This window comes from Taeniopygia guttata, chromosome 20 (assembly GCF_048771995.1).
Source record: "Taeniopygia guttata chromosome 20, bTaeGut7.mat, whole genome shotgun sequence".
In the NCBI taxonomy this organism is placed as follows: Eukaryota; Metazoa; Chordata; class Aves; order Passeriformes; family Estrildidae; genus Taeniopygia; species Taeniopygia guttata.
The window spans coordinates 15090188-15110388 of record NC_133045.1 but is presented as its reverse complement, the minus strand read 5'-3'; the positions used below and the strand labels follow the sequence as shown (position 1 = coordinate 15110388).

General features: G+C 40.9%; 1 protein-coding gene across 4 annotated transcripts in view; it reads left to right on the top strand.

The window, feature by feature from the left end:
• The window catches only part of ARFGEF2 (ARF guanine nucleotide exchange factor 2), a 35074-nt gene extending 15264 nt beyond the window's left edge, over positions 1-19810 (top strand). For 3 of the 4 annotated variants that reach the window (XM_030288364.4, XM_030288363.4, XM_072917219.1), the window contains 25 exons: positions 73-184; positions 771-976; positions 1842-1926; positions 2018-2189; positions 3295-3446; positions 3634-3762; positions 4071-4229; positions 5293-5437; positions 6288-6387; positions 7151-7191; positions 7262-7431; positions 8061-8212; positions 8361-8533; positions 8952-9112; positions 9992-10122; positions 10236-10365; positions 10812-10947; positions 11762-11900; positions 12037-12091; positions 12345-12459; positions 12731-12861; positions 13864-14032; positions 14424-14562; positions 15504-15621; positions 16295-19810. In XM_030288364.4, the coding sequence (XP_030144224.4) occupies positions 73-184; positions 771-976; positions 1842-1926; positions 2018-2189; positions 3295-3446; positions 3634-3762; positions 4071-4229; positions 5293-5437; positions 6288-6387; positions 7151-7191; positions 7262-7431; positions 8061-8212; positions 8361-8533; positions 8952-9112; positions 9992-10122; positions 10236-10365; positions 10812-10947; positions 11762-11900; positions 12037-12091; positions 12345-12459; positions 12731-12861; positions 13864-14032; positions 14424-14562; positions 15504-15621; positions 16295-16474 (3400 nt within the window). In that variant the 3' untranslated portion in view covers positions 16475-19810. Of the gene's footprint in view, positions 1-72; positions 185-770; positions 977-1841; positions 1927-2017; positions 2190-3294; positions 3447-3633; positions 3763-4070; positions 4230-5292; positions 5438-6287; positions 6388-7150; positions 7192-7261; positions 7432-8060; positions 8213-8360; positions 8534-8951; positions 9113-9991; positions 10123-10235; positions 10366-10811; positions 10948-11761; positions 11901-12036; positions 12092-12344; positions 12460-12730; positions 12862-13863; positions 14033-14423; positions 14563-15503; positions 15622-16294 lie in introns of those variants that run through there. The other variant, XM_072917221.1, reaches the window with a different exon arrangement.
• Positions 19811-20201: the final 391 nt, after the last annotated feature.

Here is a 20201-nt window from a genome sequence, read left to right as displayed (position 1 = left end):
GTAAAACTCAAATTGTATAGGCTGTGATATTTTTAATTGTTTGTCAATTTTTCCATGTTTTTGTCTGCATAGGTTTAATAAAAAGCCAAAGAGAGGAATACAATATCTACAGGAGCAGGGAATGCTTGGCACTACAACAGAGGACCTGGCACAATTCTTGCATCAAGAGGAACGCCTGTGCTCTGTAAGATTATGTGCAGCACAATTAATACCCTTGCCCCTGTACCTTTGCCCCTGTCCCTGGTATCTGTGTGCCCCTGCTCTGGAGTTCATGTCTTAGAGAAATGAACGTGCAAGACTCCTTGTGGGCATACCTAATGCTGCAGCTACCTGCTACTTGCTTGCTGTCCTAGGCTTCTCAGTAAAGTCCTGTGTTCTGGTGAGCTGCTGAGGGTTCCCCATCAATGGAATGTGCATTTTGTCCCTGGAGGCTGCAGGGAGACTGAGCAGTGTCAGTTGCTGGCAGTCCCTTGCCAGCAAGGGAGGATCATGTGCTGCAGTGGCCAAGCATTCTCTGCTGCGTGTGCAGCTGGGCGCAGTTCAGCCTTCTGTGGCTCTACAGTCGTGCAGATCTTGCCTTTGGCAGTGAGGGAGGCAGGAAGATGCAGACTGTGTGGTATATCTGTGACCCCTGTCCCTCCCTCGGCTGCTCTGCCCACACGGTGTGTCAGCTTTACAGGGCTGACAGCTGTGCAACTCTTGGCATAGAAACCCTCTTGCAGAGCTGGCACTTGGATTGCACAGTAATAAGTGTCTCTTGTGTTTTTTAGACTCAAGTAGGGGAATTTCTTGGGGAAAGCAGCAAGTTTAACAAGGAAGTGATGTATGCCTACGTAGACCAACTTGATTTCTGTGGAAAAGACTTTGTCTCTGCTCTGCGTATATTTCTGGAAGGTTTTCGTCTGCCAGGTGAAGCCCAGAAGATTGATAGATTAATGGAGAAGTTTGCTGCTAGATATATTGAATGCAACCAACGGTAATTGAAACCCTTTCTATCAGATCAGTGCCCAAGGAACATTCCCTGGCTGTACTGTTGTGTGGCCCTTAGGGGCAGGGGATTGATTCAGCTCATACCAGGAACTGTTGCGGGCTTGTGTGAGGAGGGGATCTTGCTGCTGATATTGGAGGGGAAGGATACCGATGCTGACATTTCCTTAAATCCCAAGTACTTGCTAAAAGGAATTACTGGAAAAAGGAAGCCCTAAGTATGTTAAAATCCAACAGCTAATACAGAGACAATTTTAGACAAATGTAGATCAGTCAAGTATAAAAACTGTATTAAGCAATAGAAATGGCTAGGATTAAAAAAAAAATTCATGGCAACTAATAGCATGTTACAGTGCTTTTTCTTGCCTGTTAGATGTGGAACAAAATGTGTATATGTTGTTTGATACCAAATAGGCAAAATTGCTATTGTTCCTAGTGCAAGAAACACTGAAGTTTAGTCAGGCTTAATTAGTTCCCTTTCATAGTCCAGTTGGTGTATCAGTGGGTTGGTTTTGTATCTATCTTTATGAAACTCTGGGTAAAAAATAAGCTGTCATTTAACTTTTTTAAGATTATACATTATTGTTCTTTGGGTAATCGGTAGGGACTGTACTTGAAAATCTCAGTCTAGTTTTCAATATTGCAAAGATGATGCACTTCCCCCCCGCCCCCTTCCTTTTTGTTTGTGTTTTAAACTGCTCACGGTTTGGTGCGTTTCTGATGGTTCAGTCTTTGTTGGCTCTTTGGTTGAATCCATAGCACTTCTGGGTATTTTTCTTGCATATGGAACTAGAGCTAATGGATTGAGGGGGAATTGAGAGTCCATAAACCTGTTTTGTTTTTTCCTCCCTCAGGCAAACACTATTTGCTAGTGCAGACACTGCCTATGTTTTGGCATACTCCATTATAATGCTGACTACAGACTTGCACAGTCCACAGGTAGAAATTTTAAAAATCCAAACTTACAGAGGTCCAAACATCCCTGGATCTTGCATTCAAAATCTGATATCCAACTTATTCCTTCTTACAGGTAAAAAATAAAATGACAAAGGAGCAGTACATTAAAATGAATCGAGGAATCAATGACAGTAAAGACCTGCCAGAAGAGTATTTATCCACAATCTATGAAGAAATAGAAGGAAAGAAAATTGCGATGAAAGAGACAAAAGAATATGCAATTACAACCAAGTGTAGTAAACCAAGTAAGAAGGAACTAGAAACTGGGAAGACCACAGTGCTCTTGAACTGTAGCAGGAACTAAGGGATGGCACAGTGGCGTGCAGAGTCCTTGTGAAAATACCTTGGGGCAATACATAAAGTACATTTGAAATGGTTGGTAGAGGTATATGGAACGAAACTGGCTCAGTCACAATTTAACACTGCCTTCTGTGGTGGGAGCAGCTGTGTAGGTGCCTCTGACACCACTGCAGAGCAGCACTAGAAACCAGATTTCTAGGGGTTTTGAAACACAAGTGTGAGGAATAATTCGAGGGGGAACTTAATTTGCAATTAAGTTGCTTTTGTGTGCTAGACAATGAGTGAGGGCTTGATTTGGGCTGTTTTTTTGTCTTTCTCCATAATTCAGTGTCTGGGAGGTGTCACAGTCCTTGTGATAGTGTTTGAAAACCAGAGAGATTAGAGATTTTGTCATAATCTACAGACACCTCTCCTTATCCAGACCAAATAAGGGCTTCTTTGTGTAGCATGCAGTAGAAACCACTATCCCCAGCTGTACCCTACTTTTACTCAGAATAGCTTATACTAATTTAATTCAAATTAGTGAATTCAGAATCTTCAGCATAGTGGTTTTCTCAGTGCTTTTATGCTGTTTGCAAGTTTTGTCAATCAAAACAGGAACAAAATTAATTTTCTTGAAAATTGAAGTTGCACCCTGTAGTATAAGGATAAAGAAGCAATAAGTTATTAATTTATTTATCATGGTGGTGAGGCCTTTTGTTTTGGGGATGTGAGCCTAAGAAAACACAGGATTTTCCATCCACTTTTACAGGCAGAATGACTTAATAGAGTATACACCTCTGACTTGGAGCAATTAAGTAATAGCATGTGTTATATACTCAAGGGCTGAATTGGTTATTTTGTACAGAATAAAGTCTTAAGTTTGGGTGTGGTTTTTAGTGCTGGACTTCCTTGCTTGCAGCCTTCTGACTTCCAAGATTTTGTAAGATTTCTGTCTTTAGATTTTACTTGCAATACCTTTATTTAACATTTTGTGATGCTCAGTGTGAAGAGAAGGAATATGCTCTTGTAAGAAAAGCAAGCAATGTCTGTGTGTGCTGTTCCCCTTAGGTGTAGCTAATGAGAAGCAGCGGAGGTTGTTGTACAACTTGGAGATGGAGCAAATGGCAAAGACAGCCAAAGCTCTTATGGAGGCAGTGAGCCATGCAAAGGCACCTTTCACTAGTGCCACTCACCTGGATCATGTCAGACCCATGTTCAAAGTGAGTGTCAGGTTCTCACTGTGTCTTTGTTATGAAGAGTTTAAAGCATGGGAAGAAAAGTGGAAAATTACTCTGAAGAGTTCGCTAATGAAACAGAGGGACTCTTTGGATATATTTGGCTTCAGTAACCAGTGTTTTCAGCTAAAGCTGTAAGCGGCCTCTGAATTTTGTTTCTTCCTCTGTTTAGCTTGTGTGGACTCCACTGCTGGCAGCTTACAGTGTTGGCTTGCAGAACTGTGATGACCCAGAAGTTGCATCCCTGTGTTTGGAAGGAATACGTTGTGCCATTAGGATAGCCTGTATCTTTGGAATGCAGGTTGGTGCCACACTTAGCCTGGGACTTGCTGAGGCCATGTGGGCTCTGGGAGACAGGTGAAGATTTACAAACAGCTTATACATAGAAGATGAAATGTCTCATCTGCTTTCTTGATGTAATCAAGCATTTCTTCAACTCTGCTTTTCTTGTTGAATCTTCTGTTAAGAGCATTTGCTGGCACCCTACTCTGATTTAGCTGGAAAGTGCTCTAACAGTGCCAGCTATCCGTAGAAGGAAAATTTGTAGGCAAATTGCTTTCTGTGGTTCTTTGGGGACTTGATTTTCATGCTTGTTTCTCTGTCCTGTAGCTTGAACGAGACGCTTATGTACAGGCCCTTGCTCGTTTTTCCTTGTTGACTGCCAGTTCCAGCATTACAGAAATGAAACAGAAGAACATCGATACTATTAAGACACTCATTACAGTTGCTCACACAGATGGCAACTATCTTGGCAATTCTTGGCATGAGGTAAATCCTTATTAAATAGTGAATGTGTTTTTTTTCTTCTACTATCAGCTCCCTGAACTTGCTCAAAAATGTGAAGGAAGTGCATTATATAAAGTTTTTTTTTTTTCTAATGTGTAGATAAAAATAATGCACTGCATTTTTTTTTTCTTTGAAGACCCTGTGGAAACTGTGTGACAATATTGTAGTTTTTGTGGCTGCATTTGATATAGGATTTGAATAATTTAAAAATTTTCATTTGGCTTGAGAAAATTCCTCATATAAACTATTGTATGCTTATTCATGGAAACAAAAGTATTCTAGCTCACAGGTCCAGACCTATCTGTGCAATGTTTGACAACATTTACACCATAAGCACATGAAAAACTGGGGCTAAAATACTTTGGTGGATGATTGATAAATATGAGCTATCAGGATTATATGCATTTTCCTAAAGCCTGTGCTGTTGCTAAAAGGAGCATTTCTGCTGCATTATGTTCTCTGGCTCGAGTCTTGGACTACATGATATGAGCCAAAATGTGCTAGAGCTGACAGATAGCTAAGACCTGGCTCACTGCACACTCTCCTGGGTGCTTGTGCCAGCCAAGGGATGTGGCTGTGGGGAGGAAGGAGGAGGCAAGCACAGCATTGGCATTTAAACTGTCTAGGTTGGAATGTTGTTACTCAAGTGGTGAGAGCTGCAATGTTTCAGTCTTCATCTCTCTAGGGCAATGAAGTCTCTACAAGATCAGCTCCAGTCTGATCTTTATAGTGTTGAAAGTTGATGGTATAAAAAGCAATGAAAAGGTATCCGTCAGTAGTTAGAGATCCAGGTTAGATTTTGGAGCACTGTTTATTTTGTTCTTATATTGGAATGATTCATGGTGGCTGATAATACTGAATGCAGTCAACTTAATTTTCAGTTTTATTAGTAATGTTTTAGCTCCATCAAAGCTGTTATAATGGCCAAAGTTGTTTGAATGGTTGGAGAACCTGGGAAGGTCATAAATATTAAATACAAATATATGTTAAGAATAAAAATATGGTAGTGTGCAGAAACACAGTGTTAAATTTCTTTTGGTTTTAGATCTTGAAATGTATTAGCCAGCTGGAACTGGCACAGCTCATAGGAACTGGCGTGAAAACTCGGTATTTGTCTGGTTCTGGGCGTGAGAGGGAAGGCAGCATTAAGGGCTATGCCTCTGCAGAAGAGTTTATGAGCCTGGGATTAGGTAAGATTATTAATCCTGAACTTCACAAAGGTGCACATTCAAGTGGAGTAAGGATGTTAAAGAGTCCTCAATGTTATAATATACTCAAATATACTTACTTGCTTCCAGGGGAAGCTGTGTTGAATTAATGAAACTGTATTCCAATATGTGTTTATAATTACCAAATCTGTTGTAATTTTAGAATTGGTTAAGCTATTTAATAACTACTCCACATTTATTTGTTGGAATATGTTGTTGTCAAAACTGTTTTGCTGTACGAAGTCATGCTTTTGTTAAAACATTAATGAATAGAAAAAAAAGCTGTTTATTTTTAGGAATTAATAGATGTTTCAATAGCTGACAATTGGTTTTCCAAATGAATTTCTTATCTTTACATGTTGGGCTTGCTGTTCCAGTTCCTGTTGTTTCTGCAGTGTGTACAAGAAACAAATCTTAGATTTTTGTCTAAAATTAGAGGGACAAGGCAAGTTGCCTTTATCTTTGCAAAACCACTAAGGAAACAATTTCATTTTAAAAAACTTTGGAGTGAATGCTGTAATGATGATTACAATGAATACAGAACTGTGTTCAGCATTAACTATTTGTAGCTAACTTAGAATTCATGTTTTAAAATGGTATTTTTGCTGTTCCAAATTTAATTAACAATATTGTATCATCTTAACCTAATAAATATGATGTTTAGCTATATAATAATCTGGCATAGATCTAGCACAGGCATTATCTGCTCCACATAAATTGCATGTAGCTAGAAGCAGTAGTCAGTTCTCTTTGTTTACTTGTTTGCTGTTGGACTTAATATAAAGTCATTGTTTCCTGATGGCAAATACTGTTTTTAATGAATTTGTGGCAGGGAACCTCGTTGGGAGTGGGGCTGACAAACGGCACATGGCGAGCATCCAGGAGTCTGTCGGGGAGACCAGCTCACAGAGTGTGGTGGTAGCAGTGGACAGGTACTGAGAATGTAACCTCTGCACTCTTACCCAAATCGTCGTCTTTGTCATCTGCCCTTCTGAAATAGTCTAAAGATGTGCTTCTATCCTAAACTATGTGTTGGAATGGGAGTTCTTAGTAACTACTGATGCAATGGTGCAAGCCTGCACAATCGTATATTCAGGCTTGCAGTGTTTATCCTAACTATAAACGCCCTGTTACCACATCAAAGTCCAGGTAATTTGGGAATGTTCTTCGCTTTATCAGTGTTCTATAGGGGCCACTATCAGCAGTCTGAACTCCTCTCAAGATTGAACAGCTGAAGGGGAAGAAGGGACAGCAGTGCATCCATAGTCTTTCCCCTGTCTCTTTTGACAGCCACAGCCGACCATATTCTCAGAGGATATAAAGATCAAAGGTGGCTGATAACCAGTAAAGTCTTGTAGCAAAGCTTTCTGTCTATTGTCCCCCTGAAATTTAATGTGCTGTCACCCAATTGAGTGTTCCAGCATAACTTGGCCTGGGTAAACTTGTGAGCCTGTGCCTGTTCCTGCAGTGGGGCAGGAGCATGGTAGACTGTGATTTGGTGCAGGGAAGAGGATGCTTAGACTAAGGAAAGATGCATGTACTGCTGCCAAGGAGCAAGAATACAAGGGGTGCAGAGTTCATGGCATGGAGAACTGTGAAGTACCTCTAGATGTGCTGACCTTTTGCTGCAGCACTGAGCTGTAATCGGTTCTTGTGGATGCACAGCTGGAATTCCAACTCCTGTGTTTGTTGTAGGATATTCACGGGCTCCACGAGGCTGGACGGGAATGCCATAGGTACGTATGCTGGGTTCCAGGGCCCCTGGCACAGGAGCAGCCTGGCTCACAGCAGCCTTCTCCCATGCAGTTGACTTTGTGCGGTGGCTGTGTGCTGTGTCCATGGACGAGCTGGCGTCCCCGCACCACCCGCGCATGTTCAGCCTGCAGAAGATCGTGGAGATCTCCTACTACAACATGAACCGCATCAGGCTGCAGTGGTCAAGGATTTGGCACGTGATTGGGGATCACTTCAATAAGGTACTTTTTAAAATCAAGTTACAGAAGGTGCATAAATAGTGGGACTTCTTTAATCAACTTTTCCCTTGTGTGTTTTTAGTGGCTTAAACTCTGATATTGAAAAAAATTCCATTCAAGGAACCTAAAAGAAGCACCTACTTAAAAATCTAAAGTGTACAAACAGAAATGTTTATAGGAATGACCTTTACTTATATAATCTTCATTATATAATTTGGTATTTTTGTAATTTTTCTTTGTCTTTTCCTTGGATAAAATGCCAAGTTAGTTTTCCTCTAAAATGTACACAGGTGATTCTTGAACAACAGTTGTTTTGCTTAGGAAATTGAATCATGTTAGGGTGGGATTTTTTTAACCTAAGATTCCATTTATTTTATTGTATTGTACTGTATTTTAATTTTAGCATCTAGCTGGCTATTACATTTCTGCTTGATGCATTCAAAATCCATGGGTCTGTTTAGATGGATGAAATGACAGAAAGCCCCCTTCAGCAAGAACCCCTTCTTTCCCAAGTATCAGAACACTAGAATGTGCTAGCAGTGTTTAGTGGGCTGAGATGGAACTTGAGATGGAATTTGTCATATAAATTACACATTAACTGATAAATGTTTGAAAATATGCTTTTCTTCTAGGTTGGGTGTAACCCTAACGAAGATGTTGCCATCTTTGCTGTAGACTCATTAAGGCAGCTGTCAATGAAATTTCTTGAGAAAGGAGAGTTAGCCAACTTCCGCTTCCAGAAAGACTTCCTAAGGCCTTTTGAGCATATTATGAAGAAAAACAGGTGTGAGGCACAGCAATTTCTGCTTTAGCTTTAGTCCCACTTAAGGATGTCACTTGGTATGGGTCATGGTTACCTACAGGGAAGTGGGGAGTTACTTTGTGCCAGTGTAAAGTAGTCTTGCTTTCCTTTCTCTTTTTTTTTTTTTAAGATCTCCGACTATTCGAGACATGGTGATCCGCTGCATTGCTCAGATGGTGAACTCCCAAGCTGGTAACATTCGTTCAGGCTGGAAAAATATCTTTGCTGTCTTTCATCAAGCAGCATCAGACCATGATGGGAATATCGTAGAGCTGGCCTTTCAGACTACAGCACACATAGTTAGTAAGTAATGCTTGACAGAGCATGCACCCAAATTAGCCTGGCTGCTGTGAGTCTGCTTCTAAAGGCTCATCAGAATAAGGCTTTTGTATTTCCAGGCAAGTAAACACACACACAACCTTGCAGCCAGACTGTTTAAACTCTGCAGCTGCAGCACACCCTTTAAGTCTCCTGAATGCTGTGGACAGGACAAACTACATACAGATATTCTGCTGTAGAACTTGGCAGTGTGGTTGGTGAGGTGGGACAGGGAAGGATGCAAGAGAGGGCAAAAAACCATTTCTAATGTAGAAGATCTGGTCCTTTTGTGTTTGTCTGTTCCATAGCAGTATGCCATGGGTGACATGCCTAGATTGATGCAGTTTATCTATGGATTTTAATATCACTAAATTTAAAAAATGTATTTGTTTGTTCTTCACAGCAAATATTTTTCAGCAGCATTTTCCAGCAGCAATTGACTCATTTCAGGATGCAGTAAAATGCCTCTCTGAGTTTGCCTGTAATGTTGCCTTCCCAGACACCAGCATGGAAGCCATCAGGCTTATTCGCTATTGTGCAAAATACGTCTCGGAAAGACCACAGGTATATTTGAATTTTTACCCCTGCTGCATTTTCATACTCTTCTGCTGTTAAATGGAGATTAATCTACTAAGAAAGAGCTTTCATACTCAAACTTCAATTGTAAGTGTTTGTGTTCAAACACTTGCAATTGAAGTTTGAGTATGACAGCTCTGTTAATTAAAAAGCTCTTTTAATTGAATGATTAATCCTAATCATTAGGATTAATGATTAGGATTAGGAGAAATTTTGGTATTATGTGAGCAGTAAACTAGAGCTAGTTAAGTAATGTTAAGTCTTGAAAGTCCAAATGGGAAATAACGGAATTAAGTAGTCTTTGTTTCTTTGTTTTTGTGGTGTTAAGATGACTTGGAAAGCAGTGCTTCCAGTTCTGTCGCCCTAGTTATGTCTAGTTCAGTTGGTTACAAATGTGTATTCTTCTCCATCAGTCTGTTGTGTGAATACTGAATGCAATAATCACTGGCTGAGGAGTGCCCGGCGTTACACTGCAGTTGCATCCCTCGTGTACCTTCAATGTACCAGAGACTTGTAGAACTGGTTTCTGCCAATTTTAGATTTCCTTGTTATGTGTATTGATGTAACAGTTGTCTGTCACTGTTAAAGTTGCTTCCTACGAAGTCCAAACCTCAGCAACTTCTAAGGCCTTTACCTGGACTGAAGTAAAAACAGATTGAAGTATTTATTTCCATAGATTATTTTCTAGTATTTTTGCAAATAGTTACATCTCGGAGCTATACTTATATTTCACAGAATTGGAGTGTTATAGGAACTAAGCCGACTTTCCAAGTTTGTCTGTACCACTGGTAATATCTAAATTTGTCACATACAATGATTTCTGAGATAATTTTTTCTTTAAACCTCTTTTTCCTACTGATCTTCAAGGTATTAAGAGAATACACAAGTGATGACATGAATGTGGCTCCTGGGGACAGAGTATGGGTCAGAGGATGGTTTCCTATTTTGTTTGAACTTTCTTGTATCATCAATCGTTGCAAGTTAGATGTTCGTACAAGGTAATTAAGCTTTTATTGTTTTCCTTTTTTCTTTTATTTTAATTAATTCAGTAAAGATATCACAGGAACATATTTTAACATCTGTTCCTATGCTTGTTTGGGTTTGTTTATAGAGGCTTAACAGTGATGTTTGAAATCATGAAGAGTTACGGCCATACTTTTGAAAAGCACTGGTGGCAAGACCTGTTTAGAATTGTGTTTCGGATTTTTGATAATATGAAACTCCCTGAGCAACAAACAGAGGTAAAACAAAAAAAAAAAAAACCCTAAAAAGCAAACATTCCCTAGAGTTAGTCTTTTTAAGAACTTGCACATCTGAGTCAGCAGTTTCTACTGACACCAGATATTGCCACCCCATACTGCCCCAGACTTAACTAAACACATTCTATATTCCTTCAAATTCTGTGGCATGAATGAAACTTGCCACAGTGTCCAGTGACCTGTGTGGGTGTCCATCTGATTATTTTCAGGGAGAATGTTCTCCCTCTGTTGTGAACATATGCAGTTTTCTGACCAGTGTTCATGTGGCCAACTAAGTGCTTCTGACTAGACATCTGTGGTCATGAGGCTTTAGTTCAGAGTTCTCCTCTCCTCAGAGCTGTCTCTTGTTGACCAGCCATGTATAAACAAAGTGTTGTCATCATGGAAGAATCCCCATAAAACAAAAGACTTTTCATTTTCTGTCACAGAAATCAGAGTGGATGACCACGACGTGCAACCACGCCCTTTATGCTATCTGTGACGTGTTCACACAGTTCTATGAAGCTTTGCATGAGATCCTTCTTCCTGACATACTTGCACAGTTACACTGGTGTGTAAAACAAGGTACCTTATTTACCTGTACCTTTTGATTAAATGTAATTTTAAATGTCCATTACTTAAGAAGGGAAGGTTAACTGAATTTTTGAAGAATGGAAGTTCCCATTATGACAGTATGTGTTGCAGTATCTTGAATATCTGAGCATCAGTCTTTTTATTGACTTAGGCAACTTTTTTGTTACCGTGTTCATAAGGGGCTCATGGTATTTCTGTGACACAGCAAAAGCTTTTCGAGAACGGTGTCGATCTCCTGAACCTTCTACCAACAACCTTTTGTGGTTTGACTGCAGTGATACATTACCTCCTTTGTTTACACATATAGATATGTGCATGCATTATTTTTTTTTTTTTTTTTTTTTTATTTTCTGGCACCTGCTTCCCCCCCTTCTGCCACTCAATGAGTACTTCTAAATACAGCTTTGTAAAGAACATGTTTTCTTTCTGGCTCCAAGTTTTACACCTGAAATCCTGCATGTTCCTACCGTGGAATATGGGGGATGATCTTGCAGTAAATCCTAAGTTTCTGATTGCTGCTTTTCCTTCCTTTTTCTCACTCTGTGCTTCCCTTTTGCTTCTGCCCTGTCTTGTGTCTTCCCTGCTTGGACTTCCATCTCATGAAGGCTATTTTGAAACTCTTTTTTTTAATTCAATAGGTTCTTCAGCTTCATATTGTTGTAACATATTGTATAGGTAGGCATTGAGCCAAGAGACTGTGCATTTCACAGTATTGGTACAATTTTTTAATGAAGCAGTAATAGGGACTACTTAATTTTTCCTTGATATTGTAGAAGTTGATAAATATGGAACATTTCTTTTGCAGATAATGAACAGTTGGCACGATCAGGTACAAACTGCCTAGAAAACCTGGTAATACTCAATGGACAGAAATTCAGCCCTGACGTCTGGGGCCAGACATGCAATTGTATGTTAGAAATCTTCAAAACAACTATTCCTCATGTGTAAGTTTATAAGTTTAATTCTTGTATTGATACCAAATTCTAAAGCAACAATATTTACCTTTTTTGGTCTTTTTTTGTTTTGTTTTATTTTTTGTTTGATTTTTTTGTTGTTGTTTTGTTTCTTTACTCTGTGAAGCTTGCTGACATGGAAGCCTGTAGGAATGGAGGAAGATTCATCTGAAAAACACTTGGTAAGAGTTAATTCAGGGTGATAAACTGACTTGAAGAGTTTTTTTGTTAGGTTAGCTTTTGAAATATTTGTTGTAGTCAATACACTTGACAAGGAATTGATAGTAGATTGTATTTGGTGTTACTGTAAAAAATGATGTAAAGAATGGATGCAGGAAGCCTTTTAATCTAGGAGTCGAGAGGTCCTCTGAAAAGTGATAGCTACTTGGGAGTTAGTGTTTTGGATTGCTGGAATTGCTCTGCACTCTCTTCTAGGATTTGGACCTAGATCACCAGTCTTTAAGCAGCATGGATAAAAATGCTTCTGAAAGAGGACAAAGCCAATATTCCAATCCAACAGATGAGAGCTGGAAAGGTGGTCCTTACACAAGTAAGGAAAACATACAAGCTTTTTCGATGCACCTTTATAGCCAGTCTTAATTAATTTCTGTAGCTCTCTACAGAAAGTTTTGGAGCAGTTAAACTTGAGATAAGTCTTTGCAATTTATGTTTATGCCTTGCAGTGAGATTTTTCTCTTTAGAAGATAATTCACAGGATTACTAAATATCGAATTATTAAGAGGAATGTCATATTTTGCTAGCCTGCTGTAAATTAATCATCATTAATTGCTTCTGAGACTTGTGTTGCTCCATTTCATTAGACCAAAAACTATTTGCTGGCCTTCTGATCAAGTGTGTGGTACAGCTCGAGTTGATACAGACCATTGACAACATAGTGTTCTATCCAGCAACAAGCAAGAAGGAAGATGCTGAGCACATGGCTGCAGCTCAGGTACCATCAGACTTACTTACAACCTTGGTGACGGTAAAGTACAAACTATGGAATGCTCTGACATGATCACAAAATAGAGTCTTCTTCTGATTTTTAGCATTACCCTGAATGTGTGTGTAAACTACTATTAAATTGTGATTTTTTTTGTCTGCCTCCAGTGCTGCCTGGTCGTCTGTCTGTTGTAGGATTGTATTATATTACTTTCATTTTTATTATCAATGTAATAGATTATAGTTGTTTTTATCATGAATACATACTACCAAAATTGGTTTTTGTTTGTTTGGGAGAAAGCATTCATTTCTGTTCATTAGACTGAGTGTCGTTTTTTAGCCACAGCTGAGGCTCTGCTCAGTCTCTGGATGTTTGCACAGGAAATCTTGCAACAGTTGAACTTCAGCAAGGTCAATGGTCAAGATTTCATTAATTGCCAACCTCGGAGATGTCCCTGTCCCTGCAAGTTCTGATTTTGGGCAGTAGTGCACAGTAGCTCTGTTAATAAAGCCATAAGCTGGAACTTCTGGCTAGTACATTCAGGTAGTGTTTTGGGGATGTTATAGTTAAATTCCTAGTGATGTGAGCTAAAAATATTGACCAATTTAATTAAATTTGATGAGCCAAAGATGGGGAATTTCTACAGTAGGCAACATTTAAACCCACACTGTTTTGTTGTTCATTTTGATGTTTTCAGAATTCAACAGACCTATCAGTCAGCTTCTAGAGAAGAGGAAATGTTCTCTACCATATTGCTGTGACTGCAATGTTTCAATGTTTTCCCTCGCTCTTGAGTTTTATTTTCTTATCAGTAACTAGGATAGATCATAACTTCTCTCTTCTCAAGTACCCCACTAAGAAGAGTACAGCTGTGATCTTTGACAGGACCACCTTGCTGTGTTGTAGTGCACTACTACTGCATTGCACTATAAATGGAATTAGAGTTACTGGAGTTTACAGCATGTGCCCTCTCTCTCTCTCACTCTATGTCCCTCTCCGCCTGCTCTTCAGCGAGACACATTGGATGCAGTTATCCACATTGACACAGAAGACCAAGGAATGTATAAATATATGTCTTCACATCACCTTTTTAAGTTACTGGATTGTCTTCAAGAGTCTCACTCATTTTCAAAAGCCTTTAATTCAAATTACGAGCAGCGAACTGTGTTATGGAGAGCAGGTGAGGCTTTTATTTTTATTTGATAAAAATGCTGAACTACACTTCTAGCTTTAAGTATCATGACACAACAATGTGCCATTGCAATGACCTCTAAAGTTTATTGGACAGTTGCATGCTTTTATTGCTAGTCTCCTTCCTGATGACTTGAGTAATTATTTTTGCTAAATTATCTGCTTTTTTTGATTAAAGTAATGCTGCACAGCTGGTACTGCTGTAGTTTAGTATCTTTATAAATAAATCAGAACTCAGTCAAAATCAAGGAGGAGGAAATACTGTCTGGACAAGAAATCATTACTGGTTACTAGTGCAGATTTTGTTGATAAAATTTATTTTTGGCTAGTAACACCAGCTTTGGATGTTCCCTCTTGTCCTGTGTGGGACTGATTTCTAGGGTTCAAGGGTAAATCCAAACCCAATCTGTTAAAACAAGAGACCAGCAGCCTGGCATGCTGCCTGAGGATCCTGTTCCGGATGTATGTGGACGAGAGCCGGCGGGAGGCCTGGGACGCGGTCCAGCGGCGGCTGCTCAGGTGGGACGGGGAGGGGTGGCCACTCTGCACCCAAAGTTCACTTAGCAGGGAGGAAGCAATCTGCCCAGCATAGATGGAGCACCTTCTTGCCTGACATAGGCTTTTCTGTAGGCAAGTGGTGGTGTCTGAATAGTTTTCCCGGCTGAGTATATAGTAATAGAGGTATAGGAGGATACACTAATTGAAAAAGAGTGCAGTATAAGCTGCTGTACACCTGGAATTTAAACAAATGTAGAAAATAGCTCTAAATTAATATAAAAATATATTTTGGTGAGTTGGTACATAAAAGTCGAAAGTACTAGTCTCTTATCAAATGTGAAGATCTCCCAACTTGCTCTTAGTACTAATACAGTGGATTCTGATCTATCAGCATGTATGGACATGTTAATCTGTTTAGTCCTTCTTTAATTAAAAGTGTCCTAAAAATAACCATAGTAAGTAGTACAGTTTGTACCTTGTGTTGACAATCTGCAGCAGGGATCAAAAATTTATTAATAAAATAATAATTCTTTCTTAATGTGTGATGCTGAGCTGTGCAGATCTTTATTAAACCAGTCCAAATTTGGAGGGAGAGCTCTCTCGAGGTGCTGTTGCCTAAGCTGTCCCAATGTCAGGGTCAGGAAATAATGTTTGCAGGTTGAAAGTGACAGCACTTCAATTACAAAATGTTTATCAGGCAGATTATTTTCCTTTTCCTTCTCTGTTATCAAGTATTTCCATTAAGTTATATGAAAAGTATTTCAGTTCAGTTACCTGGAACAATTCCTGAACCGGAAAAAATAAATTTGTGTAGTTAAAGTTGTTGCATGTGATTGAAAACTTTCCCATGGAAGTGCATCTTACTTGCAAACAAAGTACACTGAGAGGACAAACAGAGCATGTAAGCAAAAACTTTATAAGGGTTTTCTCTATGCTTTGTGTGAACTGTGCCATCTCTGCAGTGTGTGCAGTGAAGCCCTGGCGTATTTTATTACTGTCAACTCGGAAAGCCACAGAGAAGCCTGGACCAATCTCCTGCTGTTGCTTTTGACAAAAACACTAAAAATCAGTGATGAAAAGGTAAGAAAGGCTGGAAGTAATGTCTGCATTTGGGTATGTTTTTCCTTCCTTCTTCAGCCTGAATTCAGTCTTTATTTCCGTCCAGATTGGAGGTGGGCGGTTCCTCATAGTGAGTGCTCTCCGTGCAGTACAGCAGTGGTAGCTCCCCTGTCTGCAGGCATTCTGCATTGTGAAAATGGGGCTGCATCCATGCAATTCCCAGTTGTGTGGGAATGCAGATAGCATTACTGAACAGCTTTCATATGAAAGCACAATGAGTCTGCAGGAAGGGACAGTCTTATGCTGTATTACAGCCGCACAGGAATGGTAAAATTGGAATTCCAGTTTCCTTGACTGCAATGGCAAGAATAATTTTCAGGCTCTTTTGAGGAAAACCAAATATAATTTTCAGGATCTTGGCTCTTTTGAGGAAAACCAAATATTCATGTTGCTACAAATAGACTCTGGTATTACCTGTGGGCTGAGAAATCACAAACCCTGACTTGGTTTAGGGGGTAACACCAAAGCTTGCCCTGAGTGTGCTGCTGCTGCAAACAACACGGAGCCCTTGGGCCATGGGGAGGGCTTGGGTGAGACCTGGTGCTTTAACAAGTTGCTGTAGCCATGAATGTGTCAACACTTTTCTTTTGCTCTAGCAATCGAGAGTGACATTCTGTTTCTGTATCTTGGCCAGTTCAGGGCACACGCTTCGGCCTATTACCCGTACCTGTGTGAGATCATGCAGTTCGACCTGATCCCCGAGCTGCGGGCGGTGCTGCGCAGGTTCTTCCTGCGCATCGGGGCGGTGTTCGACATCTGCGCCGCGGGCGAGCCGGCACGCGCGGCGGGCACCACCCTGCCCTCCTGGCAGTGAGGCTGCTGCTCCGGCTGCACAGAACGCTGTGTCCAGAGAGGGACTGAAAGGGATGGGGCAAATGGGACACTGCTGTATCACCACAGGAGCAAGTTCTTCTTACCACAGTGGCATTTGGGAACGAGGAAAATAATCCTGTTCTGTCCATCCTACGGAAGTGTCAGCAGTTTTATTTAAAGTATAGCTTACAGAGTCAATACAGTAGGTGTGCAGTCTCTTTGTTTCAATGCTAATCATTTGTATGATCCAGAATGTCTCTTCGAGTCTTTTATGCACTGCTCAGTCTTTTATCCCAGCTAGAGCTGATAAATCAGCTGGATCTCTCCACAGAAGTTATGCCCCTTGGAACCAATGACTGTATTTGTGTAGCCTCGTGATGTTGGCAAGTGTTCATAATAAACCTGACTGTGGTGGCCAATGACCACCCGAGACCCCTCTCGGTTTTCCTTTATGTCCAGGACCAGACCAGGCAGGGCACTGGGCTATTGAAGTGGACAGCCTGGAGGATATTCGGAGAAGGCTTTCCTCCTGTTTAGCAAATTACTTAATTTTTTTTAATATCAGTACTGCATCTTCTGAGACTTAGTTTTATGGAAGATTTTACATCAGGAGCACCAATAGCATCTGTTCCTTTAGCTTATTAGGCTTGAGTTAAAGGCATTTAAGAAAAAGAAAAGGCTTTCCTTTTCATTTCATACATTGGCAGATCATAGAGCATAAACAGGAACATCAAAAACAAGGCTCAGAAGAAATAAACCCACCTTTTTGACCCTTGAATATAATTTAGCAGTAATGGTAACTGCTTAGCAAAAAGTCCAATCCTTAACACAAGTTTGTCTCTTTTTACTGCAGATCTGCAGTTGATCTGCAGATTCAGAGACAAGTTCTAATTTGTCATTTTGTGCAAATGATTTTTATTTTTAATATTTAGTTCCTAGTGGCATCTAAAACCCCTGAATTTCAAAAAAAGTGCTCTAGCAAAATTAAACAAGTTCATTCATATGCTCTAAGTTAACAGCACAATTCTGTGCTTTGAAGGATTTCTGTGAAGCAAAATGTGACATGACACCACAGCTTTGCTTGCCCAAGAGAGATTTCTTTCTTTCCTTGAAATGCATCAGATTTCTGTGACAATGTTTCTATGACAGGATGCTGTCTTGACCTTTGAAATAATTTTAAATTTCAAGTTTCAAGACATTCCTAAACCAGGAGAGTATGGCAGGATGGGAGGAGAGGCTCCACTTCCTAAAATAATGCAAAGTAGTATTAGCTGCTGTGCTATCCAGAGTAGCAAATCTAAAATATTAACAGTATTTAAAGAAAAAAACAAACCAACGAACAGCAACAACAACCTACCTACTTGAATGGAAATAAGTGTATAACATTATTTTGTTTTTTGAGTTGACTTTCCTGGTAGGATGGCCACAGGTGAGGTTGTCCTGGGATATGCTGCTCTGAGCTGCTGGGAATGTGCTGTCTTTGGAGGGTTTTTTTGGTTGTTGTTTGAGGGTTTTTTTTTTGTTTTTTTTTTTTGTTTTTTTTTTTTTTTTTGTGATCTTTTTCCAAAGGGTTTTTATGGTGCTCCTTAATACATCAGTTTGTCCTGTGTAAGCATTGTTTGGAAAAGGTTTTACAGTCAGTAGTAGTGACAAAGCTTTCACAATTTATTCTCACTTTTTATTTTTAACCAAAGAAGAGTGGTAGTTGTGGCTCTTTGACTTTTCAATGCCCTTCAGGTTAAATCTATACACTGCTGTTTAGTAGAAGGGAGTGAATGGCTGTATGTGACAATAGGAGAAGACTGAAAAAATAAGCAACGCCGGTATTTACCCGCTGCATTTGAAATATCCTTTTGTGTGTTTGCATCTCCTGTAGCTGCTCATTCCCTGGGAATGTCACTGCATTGGGTACTGCAGAAGATGAAGTATTTATTTTAATTCTATTTAAATCTGTAATAATATGCTAATCCTTTTAATCTGGTCATAGGTAGTCCTAAGGAAAATATTTGAACCATTATTTTTCAGATTTGGAATGTGTCACTGCCTCATTGAATGTGTTCCCTCATGTCCCCTCAGACACACCTGGCCCAGCTGCATGTTTGAAAGCTCTACAGTCATGTCTTGGAAAAAGTCTCAATTTTGAGGTCTTAAATGACTGCACAGTTGCTTCACGGGCTTTCTTTACTGTAAGGGGCGGCATTTGTAGTCTCTCTCTGCACATAGGATGAGGATATTTAATTCATGCTTCCCTTCAGCCTTTGGTCTGAGACTGTTCTTAAGAAAAGCTTTTGTTGTATTTATAGTAGTTACAAACGCTGAGGTTGGGTACCCAAGCGTCTGGGTCTGCAGTGCAGGGAGGAGAAGGGGCCTGGATGCAGTTGCACTGTCAGAGCCCAGTCCTGTCCTGTTCCTGCAGCAATAATCAGGCTGTGTTCAGCTTGCTGCACAGCACTTTTGGCTTTTCCTGAATCGGGAAGGACCAAACCCACCTCCACCTGTGCAGCTCAGCCCTGGCGGTTCTGCTGCCGGCTGTTCGGGAGCAGGAGTTTGCAGGGAGGGAGGCAGGGAAAGAACACAGCTCCTGGCCGGGCTGTGCAGCAGAGCAGCTGCAGCTCACCCACTGTAGATGCACGGACCCTGCAGCTCACCCACTGTAGATGCATAGACCCTGCAGCTCACCCACTGCAGTGGCACGGACCCTGCAGCTGCAGCTCACCCACTGCAGTGGCACGGACCCTGCAGCCTCTGTGGGCTTTGCTGTTGCGAGTCATTCCAGGCCTCCAGAGGGAAAGGAGGAGCAGAGGAGGCTAACAAGGAAAACCCTAAACCCTCTCTTTGGTGGAGATTAAAAACTCCATGTTGCTTCTGTTGTGTCTTACCGTCCAGGAAAAGGTTGTTTCTACAGCAGTTTGTTATCCGTGTCTGGTACCTCACATTCTAAACAGAACAATCTAAACCAATGTCCACTACTAGAGCCGACAACCCCCAGAGTTTAGCTCAGTCTTATTATTCAGGAAAAATGTTAAAAATAGTTAACTCTGTCAAAAGTGCATCTCCCTTTAATCTGTAACTTCAGTTTGTTCAGCACCTTTATTTAAAATGTATGTTTTCACATATTTAAAATGCCTGAGTTTTAATATCTCTGTATTAAGTGCATTTACTATCAATAATTTAAAGACTATTCCTTGCCAATGGATGTATAGAGTTCTGAGAGAATACCAAAATTATATAATATGAAAAACTATGTAAAGTTTTCTACATTAAAATACGATGTATAATAGTTATAATATTCCATGCTTTAATCAAGTGATAAACCAATAAAGTTTTACGAAGTGTTCCTTTTTTGTTCAGGTGCTTCCTTAAGCGGCTCAGGGGCTTCGGCGCCACTCCGGCTTCTCTGGGGGGCCGAGGGGCTCTGGTTCGTGTTTTGTACCACGGGCCGTGTCCTAGTCCCGGCTCCGGCGCAGGAACGGGCACGTTCCCGTGACAGGGCAGGGGCTGCGGCCGGGCCCCGGGCCCCGCTCCCTCCGTCCCGGGGCTCCGGCCGGGCCCCGCTCACGCCCGCCGGGCCCCGCGGCTCCGAGCGCCGCTCCCCCCGTGGCGGGGCCGGGGCGGGCGGGGCTGCCGGGGCGCCGCGGGGCCCTGTGGGAAGCGCCCGGCCATTGGCCGCCGCCACTGAGCGCGGCGCGGATTGGCTTGCGGCGGCGCGCCCGGGGCCGGCGCGGGCG